Here is a 14,860-nt window from a genome sequence, read left to right on the forward strand (position 1 = left end):
AATAACCATTTTTATGAAAAGAGGAGAAAGGAGAGTATTAATTTTTAGAAGCACCCTAACACATGTAAATCCCAATTCCTTAAAAAAGAGATCGTCCAAAACAGTGGATAACGTATGTTTTTGAATAAATTTTCTAGATAGCTACCAGTTGAGAGCAAAGAGAAGAAGGAAACATGATAGGTACTGAAAAGTCAGCATGAAATTAAAAACTGGCTATGAAAAAATCTATCAAATGGATAGCTTGCTGGTGTAATCACCTGTTTATTCCACATATTTTACTGCTATTAATTCTGATAAGCAATTCTGATATTTTAAGCCCTCTTCAAATCTAACCATTCATTTGTTTCTAAAAGCAAATTAGAAAAGATCAGACAAAATGATTTTCTTAGAAATCAACTATGACTTACAGAAACCTGAGGTGGTGGAGGCAAAGAAAGAGATGTTGCTGGAGAAAAATATCCCAATGAACATTCAGAGAAAAATGATGATTGCACTGGTGAAGGAGCTATAAAAAAAATTTTTGTTAAGAGTTTAGTAACAGAAATACGCCATCGGGAATATATTAAATTTATGTTATGTTTAAAGAAATACATCTAGGTGGAGTGCAAATTAGACCTTATCAACCTCTGATAAAATCTTTAACCCTCCTTAGTCCATCTCCAGCCATTTAAATTGTCCTATCATCATAAAGTCAGCCATTCACTTTAAACAATCAGTCCCTCAAAACTCTCACTTTGTTCCACTTTTAACCTAATGAAGATATCAGAGAAGAGAGCAGGAAAGCTAAAAGCATACTTTAAAAAACAAAAACAAAAACACAAGCATACTTTTTAAGAAATAATGAAACAAAAAATTCTCATGAATCCTGCCAAAATGCCTTAGCCAAAGGAAAACAATGATGTGGTGACTTCATTATTTCCTTCTTGTAGTGCAAAAGAAAGTTGAGGAAATGGACTATATAAGCTGTGTAGAAAGCAAATAAAACTAGGAGTAAGAATTAGTGTATTTAATAAGGTGCACGTTTTTTCACATTTTAATTTAAAATAATTAAAATTGACGCATCTCAGCATTTTTCTTCCTTGGTGGCAGATAAAAATAACTGTGTATATTATCTTCAATGACTTGTTAGCCTCACTGAAACACAGCAGTTTCAAAGACTACTCTTACTGCCCTATCCACTAACTATATAATGTTAGAAAAAATTTAACATTTCTTCTTTATCCCAGGTCTCACAAGTAAATACAGCTATTACTCACATGCCTTATATGGTGTTGACTTGAGGCCCAAATGAGATCATCTGAATATACACTAATCTTTGGAACATTTTACACAGCGCTGTGGATGTGGCTGCTGTGTCACATTTGTGTCATTAGGTGGCAGAGAGAAGATGCTATGTTTTTTCAGTGTTCTGCCCCATGAACGTTTGAATGTTTAATAGTCTGACACTTGATAGGGCTCTTATTTTGTGGACTTGGCATGTTTTCCCTTCCTAGTTACTGGGAGAGAAGGTGGACCTAGTGAGTGCAGTGGTCTCTGAGGTAAGTCCTCCAGGCCACATTGTCCTCATCCAGATTTATCCAGTCCTGATTCACTGCCAGGGGCCAGGAGAAACTTCTCAGAACTTTTTCTAACCTTTGTGTTGGGCTGGCCAATAGAGGGGTAGAGGGTGCCCTCAGCAAGAGCAGCCTTCATTCATGAGTTTTAGAAACTAGTGGTAGGAAAGACCGAAGACCATTATGTGCTGATTCATGCTACCTACCATGTGAGGACCAACCAGGAGGACAAAGGACTAGGGAAGTGTTTGCTGGTGTTTGATTCAGTTAATAGTATTAACAGTAGACACTTTTATTGTGCTCCTGATTCGGTGTCAAGATTTCTTGTTATTTATTTATTTTTGAGATGGCATCTAGCTCAGTGTCCAGGCCAGAGTGGAGTGGCATGATCTCAGCTCAATGCATGCTCCACCTTCCAGGTTCAAGTGATTCTCCTGCCTCAGGCGCTCGAGTAGATGGGACTACAGGAGCAAGCCAACATTCCTGGCTAATTTTTGTATTTTTAGTAGAGATGGGGTTTCACCATGTTGCCCAGGCTGGTTTCAAACTGTTGACTTCAGGTGATCATCCCGCCTCGGCCTCCCAAAGTTTTGGGATTACAGGTGTGAGCCACCACGTCCAGCCATTCTTGTTTTTAACACAGGAAAGAAGTTGACACAACCTGTAATTGTCTTACAGTGTGAGCACTGACCAGAATGACCAGGTGGACGGGCTCCAGCCCAGATCAAGATGCAGAGACCAGAATGTAGGTCTAGCCCTGTGCCAGGTGGCTGGTTGGAACAGATGTGCAGATACAGGACCACCAGTGGTGCTCAGGGTGTTTGCAGCCTCAGAGCCTGGCTTTCCACAAGTCCACCCGCCCCCAAGGCCATGCAGCTGCAGTTCCTGCTTGGCTTTCATTACAGGGATGGACAGGCTGGCACTGGGACAATCACTGCCTCTGGTCCTGGCCTCTGCCTTGGTGGCACTGTGTGCTCCTGCTAGCCAGGGGCAGCTACTGGGACCACTCCATCATTTTAGTATTCTAATTTTTAAGTTGTTCTGCTATTGTGGCATCCTGGTGAAAAAAAAAATCTTTTGGCAATTTTTAAACTGCCTGACACCTAACATGCTAAACTGGTTCTTCACTGTATTTGAATTATCTTGTTTTTGTTCTTTTGTTCCCCTCTAAGGGAAAAACACTATATGGAAAACATTTTTTTTTAAATATAGGATAAAGTGAATTAAAAGATTTGTTTAATGCACATTTCTTCAAGTATAATATGTCTGTGTTGGCAAAATTTGAGAATAAAATGGAAAAAAAATATGTATCTACAGTTAATGTGGCAAAAAATTAAAATTTGACAAAGCTGCGTACAGAACATGTTCTCTGTATAATGCTTTACAAGATCATTTAAAAAGCACAGATCATAAAGTTATTTTATAGAAATAGAGTGTTAATAATATTGTCAATACTTGGGAATTACAATGAATCATCTCCAAGAATCTGAAAGTAAGAAAATTAAAGATTGACCAAAGCAAATTAAATTATGATCTCAAAACATAATGTAAGACTATCAAACACCAGCTTAAAACAACCTGAAAAATGAGCATTTTGATAAACGCTAGCCAAATAACACATATTTCATTTAGTCTCTAGTCTAGATACACCAAAGTAGGATTCTAGTCTTGATTTGGTCTCACCATGTGACTACAGGGAGAAATACACTGATTATGTGTTCTTCCAAATTCTCCAGTTCCTGGAATGCCAATTGCATTCCATTTTCGCCTCAGTATTACGTTTTAAATTATTTGTGAAGGAATAGGTCTTTCACAGCCAATCACCCCTGAACATCAACAAAATCAAGTCTTTAGCCCTCAAAGTTAAGTCAGATTCTAGAGTATGCAACCTAAAGCAGAGTACACCTTTGACCAGTTCTAATCAGTCTTTCATGAGATGCCACTAGTATCACTTTCTATCTCAAAATTCCTAACAAATTATCACACTAGAAAGAGACCAGACGCCAAATAGCAAAAGAGGTCTTTTGTTCTTTAAAGCAGAAAGAATCTTGGATATAAAGATCAACAGTTTGTTGTTTTTCTAAAAGTAGTGTTCTCATCTTTCCCATTCTTCACTTTTTATATTTTAAGACAGAATCTTGCTCTGTCACTCAGGCTGGAGTGCAGTGGTGCTGTGTCAGCTCACTGCAACTTCCTCCTGAGTTCAAGCAATTCTCATGCCTTAGCCTCCCAAGAAGCTGGGATTTCAGGCGCACACCACCACACCCAGCTAATTTTTGTATTTTTAGTAGAGACAAGGTTTCGCCATGTTGGCCAGGCTGGTCTCCAACTCCTGGCCTCAAGTAATCTGTCCACCTCAGCATTCCAAAGTACTGGGAATACAGGCGTGAACCACTGCATTTGGCCCAATCTTCACTTTCTAGAGCAAATAATTAACAGAGTTTAAACAATTATTTATCTATTTATTTAATTTACAGGCTATCTAGAAACACTCTGAAATAAAGGTTAATATTACTTACTTGAGGTTTGCTCTCTAAGCATTTACAACAACAAATAATGTCTATCATCATACAGTTCATCAGCAAATCTCACTTTCATTACACGTTTCTTTCAAGGTTTTGAGTAGTATAATGACCATTCTCTATTTAATACATGTAAATACACAAAGGTTTCAAGTTTGGGCTCATACCTGGAGAATTGGTTTCACTATCTGTATCCATAGCAACTTCTTCATAGTTATCATACTGATAAATGCCTCCTCCACTATCAGTAGGTTGCTTATCTAAGGATCGCCTCAGGTCAGGATCTGAAGACTAAGCATACAACATTATTTTTTTAGCTTCAAACCATTTTCTGTCTTAGGTCACGTATCACAAAGGAACTGACAGTTATCTTCTGGGGAACAGTATCAAAAATCATGGTGATTCAGTTAGATGTGCCTATCACATCTTTGGGAAATTCCATTTAAATGACAGCTACACTGGTTGACATTTTATAACTGTATCACCAGATAGAAAATGGAATTTCCAAAGTACTAGCTATACAGATGAAATCCCTCATTGTTAGCTGAGCCACTAAATAATTAGCTCTCCCTATATAAAATGACATCAAACTCTTACACACTTATGACTTCTGCATAATTAAGAAACTAGAGGAATACATGGAAGTTTTATGTCATCAAGAATATATATAGAATATTTCCCAAAAAATTCAAAAACATTTAAATTATAAGTAAATGATACCTGAAAACTATAAATTCTGGCTAAATGTGTTTATCAGAGACAGTTTATAATAAACTAAAAACTAACAAAACCTGTCAAGAAGGAGGTAAAGAGTAATGTGCATATAATATCATATTTATCTTTAGAAAAAGATACTATTGGCTGGGCATGGTGGCTCACGCTGTCAGAAGTTTAAGGCCAGCCTGGCCAACATGGCAAAACCACATCTGTACTAAAAATGCAAAAAAATTAGCCGGGTGAGGTGGCGGACGCCTATAATCCCAGCAACTCAGGAGGCTGAGGCAGGAGTATCACTTGAACCCGGGAGATGAGCCGAGATCGTGCCACTGCACTCTAGCCTGAGAGACAAGAGCAAGATTCCATCTCAAAAAAAAAAAAAAAAAAAAAAAGAAGAAGAAAAGTTCAATAGTTCAATGTATAAATATTTATAATATTCCTTGCTTAAGCAAACCTTCAATTAAATAATTTACTCTTTAACATTCCTCTACTCTTCATTCATACATTCTCAAGTGTACTCTTTTTGGGTGGAGAGGGTAAAAGAAGGGAGAGAGAAAAAGAGAGGATTACCATGTTCATATACATAGTAAAAGTTCAACAAATGCTTGACCACTAAATACAAAATAGCCACATGCACTAAGGTTATTACTATATGATTTAAAATTTATTAAAATAGTCCATAATTAGTCATGACACACTTCTAAATCTACATTACTAACAATGAAAAACTAATGAAAATCTACTCTTGCACTTAAGAAATGGCCATTTTCAGAATAAGTTTTCACCCCAATTTAGTAATCCTACTTTCATCTAAATAGAAAATGATAAGCTAAAAGCAGTCTCTGTTTATCATAATTTTAGCCTTCATTTCTTCTACTTCTAATACCTACAACTACAAAAGACGCTTTCCCAATTATAACCTACCTTCCTTTTTTCCTTGAGTTATTTATATAATAAGCTCTCTTATTTGACTGAATCTATGAAATAAGACTTTAAGGACACAAGAGTAATGTTTTGATTTTATATTTTTGTATTTCTTACTTTACTTCTTGATCTCCTCTTGCCACCAACCAATTTCATGAATCGATTGTACTGTTCTTCCTGATTTGAGAGATCTCGAATTTTTCTGATTTCTTCCTCTCTTTTCCGTCTCTCTTCTTCTTCCGCTTGTTTCCGCTGATCCTCTTCTTTCTGTCTTTCCTGTTCTTTTTGCTGTTGTAGTTTCTTCCATGCCTTTGTTTGCTGTTTCCTCAATGCTTGTTTAGCTTTAAATGAAAAATACATAAACATCAGTATCTATTAGGAGATAAAAGAAAGAGTCTTAAAAAATATTTTTATTATTGATTCATCAATGATGATGCTCCTCTTAAGTTGTTTATACAAGATTGTCCTCCATTTTAGGGCCCTATAATTCCCCAAACTCAAAACAGTGAATTAAAATCTCAAAACTATACTTATACATGAACTCAACCAAGATAATTTAACAGGCTGGGCGTGGCGGCTCACGACTGTAAACCCAGCACTCTAGGAGGCTGAGGTGGGCAGATCACCTGAGGTCAGGAGTTAGAGACCAGCCTGGCCAACATGGTGAAACCCCATTTGTACTAAAAATACAAACATTAGCCAGGCTTGGTGCCAGGTGCCTGTAATCCCAGCTACTCGGGAGGCTGAGGCAGGAGAATTGTGAGACTCCGTATAAAAAAAAAAAAAAAAAAGAATCTAACAGAAATAGCAGAAATGATCACCTGTAGTGCTAACTTTTTTGGCCGAATGTGTTTTTGTGCTTGTTTTAACTTTTTGCTGCACAGTTTTCGTCTTAGTCAACTTTTCTTTGCTTTCTTTCATCACCTGCTGTTCTTTTTGTTGCCATTTTTTACTGGCTGACTGAAGAGCCAAAAGGCGAAGCTGTAATTCAGATAACTCCTCTTCATCTTCACCAAGTTTCTTTAAAGAAAAAAGAACGAGTTTAAATTATTAAATTCTATTACTTATCTTATACATTTCATCAAGTCAAATCCTTTATAAGATAAAAATTTAAAGTTTGGCAGCAAATAGGACAAGGAAAATACAGATAAAATAAGTAAACTAATTTACTTCCCATAGCCCAAGACTCCTAATATATGAATAGAAGATCAGTGTGCAGAATGTATGTGTATATATGTAATGTAGCATTGGTGAGGTAGTACAACTGATAGAATAGGATAATGCAAAAAATAAAAGAGTTATTAACTAATATTTAAAAGGGCTTCCCAAACCTAAAGGAATAAACGTCTGATGGAAACAAATGCAAGGAAGAAATCAAGACCCAGGAGAGGTAAGGAAAACAGAAGTGGTTCCATGGTTATGTGATTTGCTAGCTTCTCAAGTAATAGAGAACGGACACACGCTGAATGTTAAGAATCAAACTTACAGATTTTCTTTTACTGTGTATATTTTTTAATTCTATAAATTACTATTGAAGGAAAAATCTATAGAGATTTGTTTACAGCTGACTGCTATGTGTTCTAAGGCTACAGATATTTATCTGAATATTTTAAATATTTTTGAACACCCAAGAATTTTCTTCAGGAAAGCTAAAACAGGACAATAATGTTAAAAGCAGATGTCTGGTAACTTTTTTCCAATTAGATAACTTAATTTTTGCATTTCACTTTTGAAATAGTTTTAAAAATTAATCTATTCTCTACATTATAGCAAAAATAGAAATGAAAAATGTCAGGCTCCCTAGAGGTTCTTAATTAAATTGAGTCCATGGATTTTAATAAAGCGTAGGGGGATTCCTTTGGCTTCCCCACCCCTGAAGTTAAACATAAAACACTGTTTTTTCTTTATGTATGTGCATAGAAGAGAAAGGAAGAGTCGAAAAAGATTAAGGCCCACTTATCTAATAACTTTTTCTTATAGGCAAATTGTAATTATATTTTCTCCTCAAATCCAATTAAATTATTTCTATTGTTAAACATAAAGAAAATAGTGGACACTAACTAATGATTTCACCTGAATATGAACTACTATAAACCCTTAACTGCTATCATACACTTCAGTACTTCAGTTTAACCAAACCAGGATACAGTTACCCTTTCCACTGTTGATAAGTACAGGTAAGCAATTATTTTAAAATTATCATCATTCTTTTTTAAATTTTAAGTCATTTAAACATACCAAATTCTATTGCTTAATACTGAAATTCTAAAGCTGTGCTGTTCAACATGGTAGCAATGAGCCGCATGTGGCTATTTGAATATAAGTCGACTAAAACTGAACTTAAAAATTTGTACCTAAGCCACGCTAATCACTTTTCAAGTTCTTCATAGCCACATGTAGCTAATAGCTACCATATTGGAGAGTACAGCTATAAAACATTTCCATTAATGTAGAAAATTCCATTAAACAGTGCTCATCTAGAGAGTTTAACTAAAATAAAATTATCCTCACTATTCTGTTGAGATAAAATATTTTCTTTTCTTTTTTTTTTTTTTTTTAATTATTTACTTTTTTTCAACTTGGGATCTCACTATGTTGCCCAGGCTGGTCTCAAACTCCCAAGCTAAAGGCATCCTCCCACCTCAGCCTTCCAGAGTGCTATGATTACAGGCATAAGCCACCACACCCAGTGAGACTTTTGATTATTTTTTGCAACTACTCCCTTTGAAATGAAAGAAACCACTGATTCTGTCACCCACCTATATTCTATGTGAGATAGCTACTTGAACAGCAAGAGCACAGAACTAAGCTCATTAGTTCTCAATAGTCAGACAACCTCATTTACTTGCTCTGACACTTAGTTCCTGTGTAACTTTAGGCAAGTCACTTAATCTACTCATATGATTCTTATTTCATCTCTGAAATGTATATATGTCAACTTGATTCACAGGGTTATTGTGAGGGTATTAAAAATATGTATGTGTATGCTACATATTATCATTCCTAAATTCAAGGCCATCTTTTTCCTAAAGCTCCTAGGCTACTTAAATCTTTTCAATTTATGCAGAAAAGCCAACTGAAATCTCAAAAGAAAAAACTACAGCAATTTCAGATCTCTATGTCAACAAACTGAAAAGACTTGGGTTACTGAGTGCCTGTTTGGGTTATATTGCTGGGTTATATTGTTGCCTGCACATCAAACACAGTGCTTGATGTTTCTGTACTTCATTCTACTGAAGCCTCACAACAACCCAGATAACAGAAGACATTAAGTTCATTTTACAGAAAAGAATATAGAAGAAAAGGCTAAATAGTTTATACAAGATCACTCAGCTAATAAGAAGCGGAGGTAGAATTTGATATCAGGTGAAGGTCTACCTAACTCCAAAGCTTACCCACACAGGATAACCCACAAGAAACAGAGAAAATATCTGGATCAAAATTAAGATTCAAAAAACAAATGATTTAAAAAAGATCCTGCATGAATATATACAATGCTTTAATGAAACATAATTTGCAGAACCCAGGGAAAAGAGACTACAAGATGGAGCTCCAGAATTTCTTAGCTTTAAGGCTTATGTCCAAATGGAGTTACAGTAATGATAAAAGAAAATGAGTGAAAAGTAAGACAGGATTTCCCTTTTGAAAAAACAAATTAAAGCAATGCAAAAATTGGTATTACAGAGATGATCCAGTCTCACAAAGCAGTATCTTACCTTTTCAGACAGAATATCTGAGGTACTAATTCTTCTTGTTAAATTTTGTTCTTTATCTTGCAATCCTTTAAAATAAAATAATTTTTTTGAATACTCTAAAAGATAGCCACAATCTAAAATAAAATAATCCTAAATTATATCTGATAATTATTTTAAAGGATATCATTAAAGGGTCTCATTTTCTCAGTCTCTCAACCAAAAGAAAATACTATTAAAGAGAATGAAAATCTGAACAAACTTCTTAGCCTCAATATTGAAAGTTATAAGGCAAAACAATTCAAAATATTAAAATAAAACCACACTTTAATAAAATGACTTCTGGACTAGAAATAGTCATTTCAAATAAGAACAGAATTTATAAAGCATAGAAACAAGCAGCAGCACTTCATTACCAAGTGGATTATCCACACTGACAGAATATAATGATGACTAAATTAATCCAATCCTCTATGCTGGGATGAATTCAAAGTTTGCAGACTGTATTGGATTTATGCATTAGAGAACTGGTCTTTTATTTATTCAATCTAGAAAAGCATCAGTAGAGGCAGCTTAAATTTCAATAAAATTGAGTCCATCCATACATTTTTTTCCAGTAACCTAGCTTTGGACCCAGATGACTGACGAAACAGTGTACAAAATCTTAAGTTTGTAGATTAGCTCATCTATAACAGCTTTACACATCACATAATAAAGATATAGAACATTTACAATCCTGTTGAGATACTTTTATAGCTAAAACAGATTATGTTAAAAATTCAGAAATCTTTCCTTAAGAGATGACCAAACTGAAGTTGCAAAGCTAGGATTTAAACTAGATCTTAACTCTAAGCCTAGTGTTTTTACCATAATACCACACCCGTCAGTGTTCCAAACATCCTAATTTGACTGCTCACGTGAACCTACTGGTGAAAGAATATGCAACATTCAATAAATAAGAGAAATGACTAATCAAGCACTCAGTCAACAAAAAGAGAAGTCAATGACCAAATTTCAAGACGAATGAGTTCTGTTAAAAGGCTCATTCTATAAATGTGAATTTGTTGCAACATGATACATTAGAAAATCATTTGAGTGGCCAGGCGTGGTGGCTCATGTCTGTAAACCCAGAACTTTGGAAGGCAGAGCCAGGTGGATCACCTGAGCTCAGGATTCAAAGCCAGCCTCGGCAACATGATTAAACTTCATCTCTACTGAAAATACAGAACAGTAGCTGGGCATGGTGGTGTGCCCCTGTAGTTCCAACTACTTGGGAGGCTGAAGCAGGAGAATCACTTGAACCCAGGAGGTGGAGGTTGCAGTGAGCCAAGATCACACCACTGCACTCTAGCCTGGGTGACAGAGCAAGACTTTGTCTCAAAAAAAAATAAAAAGAAAAGAATGTGAACATAACACAAATTTTACATTTACTTATGTGTGATTTGTCTCAGAGAAACACTAAGAATGCTGAAAACTGCACCCAAGTCATCTGAGCCATGTACTTGAAAGTATCTATCAACTACCCAAGTTCAGTGTGTGTGTTATAAGCCATATCCATCCACATCTGGTATTACAATTTACTATATCATTTCAGGTAACACTCCTTGTTCTACTTCAAAACAACTCATAAGTAGCAAATGCTGCACTTCCACAGGTATACTTTAGGTCTATTTTATTGAAAGCTCACATTTACTTTAATATTTCAGACTTTTTTTTTTCCCCATTTCACATGCAAAGCTGTCCTATCATTTTTCGTTGATTCCTATCTTTTTTTTCATATGCCACGGACAAAGCTTTTGACTGTTGTTCCTCTAACCCACTTTCTCCATACACCCTATTGTTTTTATTGTACAATTTTGCAGTGTGGAAATACTGGGGAATGAATATATCCCATTATCACAAAAATAATCATACTTTTAAAAACAACAGAATAGTAATAACTATTACACAAAAATAAACAGAGAAACATTAAACAGCCTTCCAATAATAAACAGAGAAAGCACTAAATTTTTCACCTACATGAGAAACTTACGAATTTCATTAGGTCATGAGAAATCAAATAGCTGATTAGGATCTCACTTGTCTATACAAAATGGCAGCACCTCCCTTTAATGTAGCATAGAGGCAAATATCTATTAACATAGCAGGTACCTTATGACTACATTTCTACCTTAAAAATAATTACAATAAATTCAATAAATAAATAAATACAAATTTCAGACAATAAATATAACTTTACACAAAGATTATAAACGCAGGTTTAAACTGATCAGATGGGTAGCTAGACATTGTTCTACCACTGTCAGAGGTCTGTACAATAAAATTATCTCAATTTTTACTCAAAACCTCCAAAATGAACACTGTTCTTGTCACATAGTAATTAAAATATTACCAACTGAAACTCTAATGTGAGCTCAAGTCATCAGCATATGGGTGGTAGTTAAAACCATAATAATGAGAATACACCAAGAGAATGGGACATTAAGTACATGACAAATTAAGAAATTACACAAGAAAAGTTATTTAAAACAAACAAAAGACAGAAAAGGAAAATCAGAAGGTTATTTTTAAAATCCAGATAGGTATAATATTGCAGAAATCCCAAAATTTCAAGGTAAGAAAACTGTAACTGAATATAGTAGAGACATCTACCCCCAATGGAATATTCTCAACAATGCAGCCAGAGTGATGCTTAAAAATGTAAAACAAATTATGTCAGTCCTTTGCTCAAAACCCTGTAAGAGCTCCCATTTCACTAGAAATAAAAAAAAGTTTTTACAAGGCTCTCTCTTTAAGATCTACCCCCTCCTGCCATTTCCAATCCCTTCTCTCCCATTATTCATTCCCCTCACTCTCTCTTCTGTATTAGCACAGGACTCCTTGTTCTTCCCCAAGCACATCAGGCATCCTTCTGTATTATGGTCATTTCTCTAGTTCAGCAATTCTCAGACTTCAGCACGTAGCAGAATCAACAGGAGGGCTAATTAAATACAGATTACTAGGCCTCATTTCCAGAGCTCCCAATTCAGTAGATCTAAGGTAGAGACTGAGAATTTGTGCTTCTATCAAGTTCCCATATAATGCAGTCCCCAGAAACCACACTTTGAAAATCACTGCTTTAGTTATTCCTTTTGTGTAGAAGGCTCTTCCACCAGATATACATTTGGCTATTCTCTTACTGTCTTTAAAGTCTTTCTTTAAATCTCACCTTCAAATAGATACCTATGCTGACTACCTTATTAGTGCTGCAACCTGTATCCTCCCTATCCCTTTCCTACTTACCCTGCTATACTTTTAATCTTTCATAACAGTTAATTTACTCATCATGTTTACTGTTTTATCTTCTAAAATGCAAGCCCATGAAGGCATAAGTGACTACCTATTTTGTTCATCAATTTATTTCCAAGAGCCTGGAATAAAGTGCTCAACTAATTTTTGAATGAATGGAAGAACGAAATAAAAAACATCCACTAAAATTTGCAGTTAGGTCATAGGAAACTGCCATAAGTAGTTTCAGTATTGTGATGGGGTAGAAAAGCAAACTGTATTGGGTTAACAAGGAAATGAGAAGTAAAGTGAAAAGCTGGTACAGGCTAGATGTCTCAGAAGTCTTATTGAAAAAAGGAAGTTTAAGAGAGAATGTAGGATGAGAAAGAGGATTTCCATTTTTGGCTGGAAAACTCAAATATATTAAGAACACCCTAAGGAGACAATGGTTAAAGATAAAGCAGAATAAATAAAGCAAGGTCCCAGAGAAGGCAGAAGAAGTTAGAGCCAGAGCCAGGAGAACAAGTGAAAACAAAATGGCCAAGAGCAAGACAGTCATTACCCTCAGAGTGAAAGAACTGAAGTAAAAATTGATATGGGTTACAAACAAGTTTATGGTCAGGAGTAAGCCAAGAAAGTGCTAAATATATAGGCAAAGGTAATCAAGCAAGCATCATTCTTTGTATTTTAGGGAAAGGGTAAGGTTCTTAATTAACTTTAAACACTGGTAGGACTATAAGACCAGAAATTTAGTATCTAACTTCCAAACTAGCAAACAAACAAACAAAAAAAATTGTGTGAAGAAAAATATGAGGCTAGAAAGAAAAAAAGAAAACCAAATATCAATAATCATAAAAAATATGAGTAGACTGTATGTTCAAGTTAAAAGACAAATATTGTCATACTAAATTATAAATTAAATCCAGCTCTAAACTATACAGAATACCTGAGACATGAAGATATAGAAAGACTGAAAGGGTGGGAAATTACATAAAGACAAAGATGACATGGCTATTAATATAAGACAAAATAGTCTTTTAGTCAAAAACATTAGAGATAAAGTCACTACATAATGACTCAATTACCCAGCTTCACAGTACTTAAAGCAAAAAGTAAAAATCACAAATTCACCATCATACTGGCAAATTCTGACAAACTGTTCTCAGTAACTGATCAAGCAAGTCAAAAAATAAAGACGTAAACAACATGAGAAGCTCAAGAAATCTATACATTCATTTCAAACATATCCAGAACTTATAAAAAATTGATTATATACTAGACAATAAAGGAAGTCTCTAAGTATTTCAAAAGATTGGTTATAGCAATCTTATTTTTTGACAGTATGATTGACTTAGATATCAATAAAAAAATACTGCTAGAAAACCTACATGTTTATAAAAAACATACTACCAAGTAGCTTACAAGTCAATGAAAAATAAAAATTAGAAATATTTAGAGTGAATGAAAAAGTTTAATATCCCAACTTGAGACAGAACAAGTCGAAATTTATGGCCTAAAATGATCTTAACAGGAGAGGCTGAAAACTACTGAATTTAAAAACCTATGGACTTATTTCAGGGGAAATTAAAGAAGAGAGCAGGAAAAAAAAAAGATACAATTTATAAATACTACAAATAAAAAAGTAAAGGACTCTTAATAATTTTTATAACTTCTATAACATAGGAAATAGATATATTACAAAAAAAATATAGTTTACATAAACTGCCTTAACAGAAATAGAAAACATGAACAGTCAGATTAAAACCTTCTCAGAAAAAATCTCCACCCAGGCCCAGAGACTTTTATGAGTAAGATCTACCATGTATCTCAGAATAATTCCAATCTTCAACTATTACAGAGAATAAAGATGAAACCAGCGCCAACTAATTTTGTGAGTATCATAACCTTACATTAAAAACTGGCAAGGAAAAAGAGCGGGGGCGGAAATTACAGGCTATGAACACAGATAAAAAATTCTAAACAAAACACTAGCAAACCTTTATTTATAATGGTCAAAAATTGGGAAAACCCAAACATAACTGGGAAATGGATAAACTATAGTATGATGGGATACTCAACAATAATAAAGAATTACTGACAAAAAAACTATATGAATACATTTCAAACACATTATGCTAAATGAAATAAGCTATAATCAAAAGGCAACATAGGCCAGGTGTGGTGG

At 34.7% G+C, this 14,860-nt stretch overlaps 1 protein-coding gene and 1 non-coding gene across 2 annotated transcripts in view; one reads left to right on the forward strand and one right to left on the reverse strand.

The window, feature by feature from the left end:
- The window catches only part of ZFC3H1 (zinc finger C3H1-type containing), a 53,079-nt gene that overhangs the window by 29,375 nt on the left and 8,844 nt on the right, over positions 1-14,860 (reverse strand). Inside the window, exons 3-7 of the mRNA XM_032295714.1 lie at positions 9,433-9,497; positions 6,538-6,736; positions 5,834-6,057; positions 4,243-4,366; positions 408-505 (exon numbers count right to left, since the gene is read on the reverse strand). Of these exons, the coding sequence (XP_032151605.1) occupies positions 408-505; positions 4,243-4,366; positions 5,834-6,057; positions 6,538-6,736; positions 9,433-9,497 (710 nt within the window). The remainder of the gene's footprint in view (positions 1-407; positions 506-4,242; positions 4,367-5,833; positions 6,058-6,537; positions 6,737-9,432; positions 9,498-14,860) is intronic.
- LOC116528066 lies at positions 1,325-1,447 on the forward strand. Its single transcript, XR_004258842.1, has one exon. It is a non-coding gene; the product is annotated as a small nucleolar RNA SNORA17 (small nucleolar RNA).

The sequence above is a fragment of the Sapajus apella genome, unplaced genomic scaffold (genome assembly GCF_009761245.1).
Source record: "Sapajus apella isolate SASKATOON/1434 unplaced genomic scaffold, GSC_monkey_1.0 scaffold2, whole genome shotgun sequence".
NCBI classification, from domain to species: Eukaryota; Metazoa; Chordata; class Mammalia; order Primates; family Cebidae; genus Sapajus; species Sapajus apella.